The sequence below is a fragment of the Carcharodon carcharias genome, chromosome 14 (assembly GCF_017639515.1).
Source record: "Carcharodon carcharias isolate sCarCar2 chromosome 14, sCarCar2.pri, whole genome shotgun sequence".
Taxonomy (NCBI): Eukaryota; Metazoa; Chordata; class Chondrichthyes; order Lamniformes; family Lamnidae; genus Carcharodon; species Carcharodon carcharias.
Window position 1 is genome coordinate 141636773 of NC_054480.1, and position 11096 is coordinate 141647868.

General features: G+C 41.8%; 1 protein-coding gene across 2 annotated transcripts in view; it reads right to left on the reverse strand.

Annotated features, from left to right (window-relative positions):
- stk11 (serine/threonine kinase 11) overlaps nucleotides 1–9798 on the reverse strand; it is a 218340-nt gene extending 208542 nt beyond the window's left edge. For both annotated transcript variants that reach the window (XM_041204717.1, XM_041204716.1), the window contains exon 1: nucleotides 9348–9798. In XM_041204717.1, the coding sequence (XP_041060651.1) occupies nucleotides 9348–9709 (362 nt within the window). In that variant the 5' untranslated portion in view covers nucleotides 9710–9798. The remainder of the gene's footprint in view (nucleotides 1–9347) is intronic.
- Between the last annotated feature and the right edge of the window lie 1298 nt (nucleotides 9799–11096).

Genomic DNA, 11096 nt, shown 5'->3' on the forward strand with positions numbered 1-11096 from the left:
AGAGAGAGAAGGGGGCAGAGAGAGAGAGGGGGGCAGAGAGAGAGAGGGGGGCAGAGAGAGAGGGGGGGCAGCAGAAAGAGAGGGGGGGGCAGAAAGAGAGGGGGGGGCAGAAAGAGAGGGGGGGGCAGAAAGAGAGGGGGGGGCAGAAAGAGAGGGGGGGGCAGAAAGAGAGGGGGGGGCAGAAAGAGAGGGGGGGGCAGAAAGAGAGGGGGGGCAGAAAGAGAGGGGGGGCAGAAAGAGGGGGGGGCAGAAAGAGAGGGGGGGCAGAAAGAGAGGGGGGGCAGAAAGAGAGGGGGGGGCAGAAAGAGAGGGGGGGCAGAAAGAGAGGGGGGGGCAGAGAGAGAGGGGGGGGCAGAGAGAGAGGGGGTGGCAGAGAGAGAGGGGGGGGCAGAGAGAGAGAGGGGGGGCAGAGAGAGAGAGAGAGAGAGGCAGAGAGAGAAGGAGAGAGAGCCAGATAGAGAAAGAGGGAGAGAGAGCCAGAGCCAGCCAGAGAGAAAGCGAGACACACTATTGGTTATATTTTGCTTGAGGGCACCACTCCAGAAGCATGGGGCAAGATATGGCCCATGGGGCAAAAATATTTGTCAAGCTTTGCTATGACAAATAGTTTGACACCAACTATCACAGCACATTGAAACAGGATATTTTCTCTTGATTAAGAACCGGAACACTCCAAACTTTTCTCTACGCCAAGGTGGTGATTTCTGATGATGCCAAAATGGTAACAATGCAAATGGTATTTTGTACAAAGCTGGATTTCCCTCATACGAACATACGAATTAGGGGCAGGAAAAGCCCATTTGTCTTCTCGATCCTGCTCCACCATTCAATAAGTTCATGGATGATCTGATTGTGGCCTCAACTCCGAATCACTTTGTGTACCTGCATAATAACTTTCTGTGGTACGTGTACCAGGACACCCAAGTCCCTCTGTATCTTAGTTCTACAATCCCTCTCCATTTAAATAATATGATACTTTTCTATTCTTCCAAGGTGAACCAGTTCATCTTTTCCCACATTATACTCCAACTGCCACATTTTTGCCCACTCACCTTACATCTTTTTGCAGACTCCTTATGTGTTCTTCACGGCTTACTTCCCTACCTATTTTTGTGCCACCTGCAAATTTACCTACTATACGTTTGGTCTCTTCATCCAAGCCATTGTTAATAAATTGTAAATAGTTCAAGCCCCAGCACTGATCCCTGTGGCACTCCACTTGCCACATCTTGCCAGCCCAAAAATGAACCATTTATGCCTATTCTCTGCTTCCTATTAGCTAACCACTCCTCTATCCATGCCAATATGTTACCTCCTACACCATAAGCTTTTTTGTGTAGTAACCTTTGAGGTGGCACCTTGTCAAATGCCTTCTGGAAATCTAAGTACAGCACATCCACAGGTTCCCCTTTATCCACGTTGCCTGTTACTTCCTCAAAAGGACTCCAATAAATTAGTCAAACATTATTTCCCTTTCACAAAACAACATTGGCTCTGCATGATTTCATTGATACATTCTCTTGGAGCTCTGGAAAATTGAAACTTCAGAAAAATAATGCTCCATTAATTCAAAATAGATACCCCAAAACTATCCTAAATGTCAGACATCTCTAAGCAAGACATCTAGTGCGGCATTAGGTCACAATCAGCAATGATTTTGTTGAATGGCACAGGATAGTCAAGAGCTTCTAGTAACTTATTTGACCACCTTGCTAATAAATTGTGAGTCAAGACTTAAACAAGTAGTATGTCTAAAATAAAGCCTCAACAATTAATATCGGTATGGTCATGCTCGGAACCCTCAGCTAAGCTGTTGAAACCTCTTGAATTGCAGTGAATCCAATCTTCAACTGAGATTCATTTACATAGAGATCCTTAGCAACATGTAGTGTTGGGCAGCAGGAGGTGGTTATGTTTTATTCCTTGTGAAAACTTATCAGCATGACTAAAACTGTTCACAAAAGTGCCAGATATCATTTCATTACTCTGTATGCTAAAGATGAACTATCCCGAATATCTACATATGAAAATGTAAAAAAATTCATGTTATTTTTACTTTGTTGGCCACTGTCTGAAAGGGCAAGTGGGGAATCAAATCACATTATCAGGCAACAAAGCACTGGTCAATATTTGAGATGCATCCCATGAAAAGTGGCGTTAATGGATTTTCCTTTCCATTTTTGCTACTTTGCTCTTTCATCTGGTCTATTTCAATGATGAAAAGTAAATAGTAATTTTAAATAGCAGGAGCTTAGCCCATTTTACATTGAAATACATTTTAATAATTAAAATTTGTATCGTAACTATGTTAAATCAAAAGTTGGACATGAGTGCATAAAGCTTTCCAACAAAAGCAGAAGGGCACACTAAAAACAAAAATAGATACAGGTCTATGGGAGCCACCTCGTTTGGCGACTGTCCCACTTGTCCCAACACAGCCAACAGTCTCGGGCAATGCCTTCCACTCCTGCCCCTCATAGTGGCATCTTCAGAGTACCCCAACATTTCAACATTGGCTCTCATCTTTTCCGCAATATTACATTAGAAACAAACTCAATGGAAGCAGGAAGAAATTCTATATGTAGATAGATGACCCAGCTTTATTTTGGTTACACGGTCATTGTTGTGCTGCGGGACTGCTGGTTCAACATCAAGTTGTGAGTGAGGTAGACCTTCCTTCACTTGGCCGTTGGGAAGGCCAAAAATATTGTATTTAGCACTACACCCACGCCACCCCTACCCCATTTGCATCCTTGTCAATGTTATCCCACATCCAGACAACTAATTCATGTTTTTTGTCTCCTGGTCATTCATACCCAATGCCTTCTTCTAAAAGTTATGACAGAAGTCTATGGGATGCATAATATTTGCAGAGGTGCTCAGAAGTTTGAAAAGCACTATGTTACACTAATGAAATGATGTCAGCTTTCCTCAGACCACTTTTAGGTTTAACTAATATCTTGAAAATTCATCAAGACTGTTCCAATTTAGCTGTGTCAGTAATCAATTCTGTGGGCACACAAATACCGCTTTTTTTAATGCTATCAAATAAGCAGTTTTGACTTCAATTTACGCCAGAATAAAACAAGCTAAGCCTTTTTAGGAAAGAGATGCAGGTATTGTGAATAACTGGTGAAACAATCAGTAGAGTGTATGATAGTGGCAAAGATAGCAGCAAAGATAGCAAATATAATTTGTGGGTATATAGGAGAGAAACAGAGGTCTTGTGGCACGTCTCTGCCTCTGAGCCAGAAGCTCCAGGCTTGATCCCAGCCCCAAGACTTGGCGGCTAAGAAAAGTGCACTCATAACACAGCCAAACAGGTTAAGAGTTGGCGCCTCTGCCATCACCATCCATATCTCCAGACTATAACATACATGTAAAAGTGCATGTTGCCACAGCCATTTGGAGTCCATAAATAAACTGTAACACACCACCACTATATAGTAGAGAGTAGGACATGTGTCAAGGAGTAATAGTAGACACATATAGAATAGTGATTCAGCCTCCACTTTGAGTATTAAGTACATTAAGGTCACCATACTAGTTAAGCACATCCTACTTGAGAGAAGGACAGCTAAACATACTTGAGATTAGTTATGTGAGTTAAGAGAAATTAAGGTTGAAATGTTTGCACTGGAGAAATACTAACTCAGAGGAGATAGTGAAGGTTTTTGAGGCTAGCATACAGAAGGCCATGAACATGACATATGTTCCACTCTATTATACGGTGGTGGTGTGTTACAGCTTACTTATGGAGTCCAAATGGCTGTGGCAACATGCACTTTTACATGTATGTTATAGTCCGTAGATATGGATGGTGATGGTAGAGGCTCCAACTCCCAACCTGTTTGGCTGTTATGAACACATCTTTCTTAGCCATCAGGTCCTGGGGTTGGATTCAAGCCTGAAGCTTCTGGCTCAGAGGCAGGGAAGTACCAAAGCTGAAATCAATAGATTTTCGCTAAATAAGCGTACCAAAGGAAATGGAACAAAGAGGGGTAACTGGAGTTGTGTTAAAGATCAGCCATAATGTGATTAGTGGAAAAGACGAGTGGGGGAATGGTCTACCTTTGTCCTTATGTTTCCTATATGAATGTAGATAAAATGTATCCAAATAAATTGCTTGACATAATTATTAACTCTTAACAGGTGACCCAGGTGACACACAGGCAAGCTCAGAAAAGGAAAGTGAATAAACAGTTTAGATTTAACAATTTCTCACAATGGCCAATGTGTAGAAGGAGCAGTGGATAACATCAGCAAATTTGAGAGGGCACTGAATATTTTCTTAGTAAAAGAAGCTATTCATAAAGAGCATAGTACTGGATTTTTTTCAAAAACTCAGGGAATATTCAGATATATACACAATTCTTAACAATCTTGTACATTATGTTGCTAGAAATTTGGATTTCTTTTTTTAGAAACCAGCAAAGGATGACTAAAAAATAAACAGCGAAAAATTAGAGTATGAGAGAAAACTAGTAAGAAATACAAAAACAAACAGCAAAAACTCTACAACTTTACAAAAAGGAAGAGAGTAGCTAAAGTAAACAATGGTCCCTTAGAGGATGAGACTGGGGAATTAATAATGGGAAACAAGGAAATAACAGGCTTTGAACAAGTATCTGTTTCCACCTTCACAGAAGAGAAATAAAAAGCATCCCAAAAACAGTGAAATCAAGAGGCAAAAGGAGAGGAACTTAAACAACCACAATCACTAAAGAAAAGTATCAGGAAAACTAATGGGACTAAGTTCCCTAGACCACATCGCCTGTATCGTAGGGTCTTAAAAGAAGTGGCTGCAGAGACAGTGGATGCATTGAAGGTAATTTTCCAAAATTTCCTAGATTCTGGAAAGGTCCCAACTGATTGGAAAATGCAAATGCAGCACCTCTGGTCAAGAAAGCAGGGAGACAGAAAGCTTAGCTGGGCCAGCCAGCCAAACCTGGAAAATACGAGAAGAGATAGTAGCGGACTTTTAAAAAGTCGTAATACCATCAGGCAGAATAAACATGGTTTTGTGAAATTGTTTGACAAATTTATTAGAATTCTTTGAGAATGTAACATGCAGGTTGAATTAAGGGGAACCAGTAGATGCAGAGTAAATGGATTCCGAAAGACATTCAACAAGGTGTCACATAAAAGTTTACAACAAAAGATAAGAGTTCATGACGTTGGGGCGATATATTAGCATGGATAGAGGATAGGCTTGCAAAAAGGAAACAGAGTCAGGACAAATGAGTCACTTTCAACTTGGCAAACTGGAGCTAATGGAGTGCCACAGGAAATAGTGCTCGGGCCTCAATTATTTACAATCTACAGATATATTAATAACTTTGATGAAAGTACCAACTATACTGACACCAAACTTGTTGACGATACAAAACTAAGTAGGTAAGCAAGTTGTGAGGAGTACACAAAGAATCTACAGTAATATAGATAGGTTAAGTGAGTGGACAAAATTTGGCAGATGGAGTATAGTGGGAAAATGTGAACTTGTCCACTGTGGCAGGAAGAATAGAAAAGCAGAATAGTATTTAAATTGAGATAGACTGAAGAACTCTGAGGTACGGAAGGATCTGGGTGTCCTGATACATGATTCACAAAAAGTTAATATGCAGGTACAGCAAATAATTAGGAAAGCAAATTGAGTGCTGGCTTTTTGAATAGAGCATAAAAGTAAGGAAGTCTTGCTACAACTGTACAGGGCATTTGTGAGACCACACCTAGAGTACCATGTGCAGTTTTGGTCTCCTTACTTAAGGAGGGACAAACTTCCATTGGAAGCAGTTCAGCAAAGCTTCACTCGGTTGATTCCTGGCATGAAGGGGTTGTCTTATGAGAGAGGGTTGAGCAGGCTAGCCCTATAGTTATTGGAGTTAAGTAGAATGAGAGGTGATCTTATTGAAACATGCAAGATTGAGGCAGCTTGATAGCCTGAGAGGATGTTTCCCCTCATGGAGGAATCTAGACTAGTAGGCACAGTTTAAAAATAAGGTATCTCCCATTTAAGACTGAGATGAGGAGAAATTTCTTCCTTAATGCTGTTGTTACCTTTGGAATTCTCTGCCACGGATAAGAATGGAGGCTGGATCATTGAATATATTCAAGGCCAATTAAACAGGTCTTTGATCAACAAAGGAGTCAAAGGTTATAGGGGGTGGGCAGGAAAGTGCAAATAAGACCACAATCAGATTAGCCATGTGTCTTATTGAATGGCGGACTGGCTCGAGGGGCCAAATGGCCTAGTCTTGCTTTTATTTCTTAAGTTATGTTCTTAATTCCATAAAGGAAACAACAATCGCATTTGTTTTGCATCTTTAACATAAAACGTTCTAAGGCATTTCACAGGAGTGTTTGCAAACAAAATTTGATACCAAGCCACGTCCAGGTTTTAAGACAGATGACCAAACAGATTGGTTTTACAGAGCATCTTAAAGGGATAAAAAGAGGTAGAGAGGTTTATATTTTCCTAATTTGTTTCTTGGCATGTGGGCCAGCAGTTGTTGCTCATCCCTAACTGCCTTTGAACTGAGTGGCTTGCTAGGCCATCTCAGAGGGCAGTTAAGAGTCAATCATATTGCTGTGGGTCTGGGGTGATATGCAGGGCAGACAGGATAAGGATGGCAGATTTCCTTCCCTAAAAGACATTACAAAACCAGATGGGTTTTTACATCAATTGATGATAGTTGCCATAGTCACCATTACAGATTTTTATGAACTGAATTTAAATTCCACCAGCTGCCATGGTGGGATTTGAACCCATTTCTATAGAGCATAGCCTGGGCCTCTGGATTATTAGACCAGTGACATTACCACTACCATTACACCATCTCCCCAGAATTCCAGAACTTAGGCAGCCGAAGGCATGCAGTCACAAGGCGACAGATAGGAGTCCAGAATTTGAGGAGTGGAGAGTTCTCAAAAGATTGTAGGGCTGGAAGAGATTGCAGAAATCATGAGAGGTGATGCTACAAAGGGATTTGAACACAAAGATGAGAATTTTAAATTCAAGTTATTGTCAGGGCTAGAGGCCAGCAATCACAGGGGTGATGGGTCAACTTTGAGAGAGTTAGGAGACGGGTGGCAGAGGTTTGAATGAACTAATGTTTATTGAGGGTGGAATATGGGCGACCAGTCAAGAGAGCACTGGAGTAGTCACTGCTGGAGAATTTCAGCAGCCAATAGGTTGAAGCATTATGCGCACTTAATACGGATCAAATGTTCAATCTGCAGGGCTATCACAATCCAAGTGCACTTTAACAACAAATCACAGTACTGATATCACTTTGCAAACACCATGAACCAACACAAATACGAAGGAAAACAATTACAATAGTCTATCCAAAAAGGTGACCACCGGTTTAGAAAACAAAACCTACACTTGTCTCTTCAATTCTGTGCAACAGGCTGGAAAATTCAAGTTTCTAGTAAAGCAACCAACATGTATTGTTGAAAATTTAGCTTGTCAAGCAATTTGTTCCTTCACTGTCACTGGGTCAAAACCCTGGAACACCCTTCCTTAGAACACTGTGAGTGTACCGACACCACATGGACTGCAGCGGTTCAAGAAGACAGCTCACCACCACATTCTCAAGGGCAACTAGAGATGGGCAATAAATGCTGGCCCAGCTAGCAAAGCCCACATCCCGTGAACAAATAAAGAAAACTAAGAAGTGTACTTATATGTGCTGAAACAAGTTACATGCTAGTTACCATGGGAGAGGGGAGCTAAGGTATTTCAACTAAATAATATTATGCTGTACACAAAAATGCAGGACACTTATTTCAAAACTTGACTGCATTTGCAGTATAAGTGATCTCCCTTTTGTATTTTATCTAAATTATTTTGAGGAGTTAAATGCATGAGTTTATATAATGTATGTAAAAATGCAAACCACGATGAAGAATTTCTGTGTTACTAAACAAAGAATCAATGTCAAAATCATCAACTCTCAGAAAATATCTCTTCATCCAAACCCCAAAATCACCTACGTTTTCCTCTCCAGTTTCGAAGTCAAATAAACCCAACGGAACTCACTTCCTTAACAACCTGCCAAGAAGTATGTAGGTACAGACTTAGAGAGGAGAGCACCAAAATTCACAATCACACAAGGACCCATCAAAAACTAACTAAACATTGCCTTCAGTGAAGCATGATTATGAATATTAAGTAAATTGAGAATTCAGCCAAGGAAAGTCCCTAATCTTTTTGTTTGTCATCTTAAAAAATCAAATTTTAGCAAGAGAAATATACTCTCAATGGAACAGAGATGGTCGGTCTTTAAACTTTATTCAAGGCACTATTTTCCATAAGTAAAATGGGGGGAACATTTCTCTCCTAGAGTACTTTGCTTTATTGTTAAGCCAAATTCAATTCTTAAGAAAATGTAAATTGTCATTCAGTAGTTGAGTTTTTAAACCACCTAAAAAACAGGAGCTAGGAAGTTGCAATATCAATATTTATCTTTGGGTTAAAAAAATAAAATAAAATGCAGTGCAAAAGTAAATAATGCTCATTCTAAGTGTTGGAAAAGTAACAATGATTTCAAACTAAATTGTAAAATCAGCTGGCAATCATACTTTTTTCAATGTTTACTACTTCTTCCCCCCCCCCCCCCCCAATCACTACTAGATGTGTAAACGGAAACAGAGTCTGGTGGCAAATTAGTCTGTTCAAATTATTAATCTCTCAATACTACTATTGCTATGGGATCGGAGAATACCATTACCCTAACATTTATTCCTTCCCCTTTGAAAAAAATGCCAACTTATTAAAATAAAAACAGAAAATGTTGGAAAAACTCAGCAGGTCTGACAGCATCTGTGGAGAGAGAAACAGAGCTAACGTTTCGACTCCACATGACTCTTCTTCAGAGCCTTTATCAACTTATTAAAAGTCTAGTACCAGAACTTCATTATGATGGTTTTTAATTAAAGGAAGAGAGAAAAATGGAAAAGCAAAAAAAAAACAATGTTAAGATTTGTTAAGGTTTTTTTTAAAAAAAATCCAATCATCAGAATTTCAAACGTTTCAAACCAACGTCTAAGTTAGCTCCAGTAACAGGGGCAACTGCTTCACCTCTTGGTGCCCGTTTCATTAAGGGGACAAGAAACCGACGATGGGCTGGTTGATTTGTCAAAAGTAAAAAGTAAGGGAGAGGGAGAGGGAGTGGGAGAGGGAGAGGGAGAGGGGGAGGGGGGGGGGTTGGTGGTTGGTTGGGGGAGGCTCTGTCCAACTGCCATTTCCAGGGATTGGGGTGCGAACTGTCAGCAAACATCATTCCTGGTGCTTCATGAGCATCCGTCAATGTGTGCAACGTTTATACTTCCATCCCACTTACTTTTTCACATTCGCTTCCCCGTTTGGGATCCGCCGCAGCTTTTTCTTCTTGAGTATTTTCACGGCCCTCCTGCAGAGGGTCTCAGAGTCCAGCATCTCCTTGACTTTGCCGTAGGACCCCTCTCCCAGGAGGTCGCCCATTAGGTACTTTCCGATGATTTTGGCCCTTTTCTTCCTCGGCTGGTAGATCACGTCGGTGGAGTCTATCCTGTGGATGAAAGTGTCCACTCCCATGAGGTCGTTGTCACTGATGTAGTCAATGACCTCGTCCATCTCGACATAGTCTCTGAAAGGCGCCAGGATCGGCTCGGATTCCTCGGGCTCCTCTGGCTGCTGTTGCCGTTGTTCTGCTCCATGCAGCATCGCCTCTCCTCCCTCCTGCAGGAGTTCAGTTGTTAGGCAGCCGCCATTTTGTTTACCTGCCTCTGAACACAACTCCGGAGTTGCCGTTGTGCGTCATCCCCTCACGCCCCCGACTCCCGCCCCTCTTGGGCCCACTCCCTCCTCCTGTTGGCCCGCCGCCTCGTCCGTCAGCGGCGTTACCGGGTGACGCCGAAACAGGTCCCGCCTCCGCCCGCGGTTCCTCTTCTCCATTGGTCCTGTGTCACGTCAATTATCAAGGTTACCTCACAACCAGCGGCAGAGGGCCCGCCTAGCTTTGCGCGCTTGAATGCTAGTGGTTCGCCTCTGCAAAGAAAGGCAGCGCCCGATTGGTTTATATCTGTGTCAATCATGAGCCTCTCAGCAAATCAGAGGATCCCTCCGTTCTAAAATTCCAGGCTTCAAGTGGTCTCAGCTCACATCACATCCACTTCACTTCCCTGTTTTGGGGAGGGTATAATTGGCCTGGTCCTTGTCCAGGGATTTAATATAGTTATGAGGGAAGGAAGGAGTTATTTTTAGATGTCACATTCTGTCAGACTTTAAACTCAACGCACTCCGAGTTTAAAATGTTTTGCCAAGACCCTTTATTTGTAACAACAGTGAAGCAATAGTATAGATGAGGCAATGCTTTTCTGGCTGCTGCAAAGTTTTAACCCAAATTCACAATAAAGAAAGGCAAGATTCAGACTTACCAAACGCTTTCTAACCAGAATTGAAATTTCGCAAATGGTCATCATGGTTGTTCCCAGAATTTAGCTTGACTGAGAATTCCCCAGTGCAGCAGGGGAATGACTAGGTAAAAATTATTATATTCTTGGGTAATATTTTGGGCTGTCTCGCTTGTCCGAACCGAAATATGCTGAATGCCAGGGCACTGAGAACCTGTCAAACTTAAGAAGAGATATGGTTTGTTGTTGAAGGTTTTGTTAAATACGGTTTCGCCTGTTTTTAAACAGTGCATTTTTCAAAAAAGTGCACACAACCAGTGACAAGATTGCATATCTTCTCAATGTCAGTGTTTGCAGATCTGCTAAAGTGCCTTGCAATAAAATTTATCCAGTTGCTTTAATTTGTTTATACCCATTTTTATGGATTTAGATGTTTCAGGCAGGATAGAGAGGGATGTAGAAGAGGTGGGGGAGTTGCACTGCTGGTTAAGGGGAATATCACAGCTGTATGACAGGAGGACACATCAGTGGGCTCATGCAATGAGGCAATATGGGTAGAGATCCGGAATAGGAGGGGTGCAGTCACAATGTTGGGGGTTTACTATAGGCCTCTCAATTGTCGGCAGGAGAGGAACAGTTATGTAGGCAGATTTTGGAAAGATGTAAAAGCAATAGGGTTGTTGTGGTGGGTGATTTTG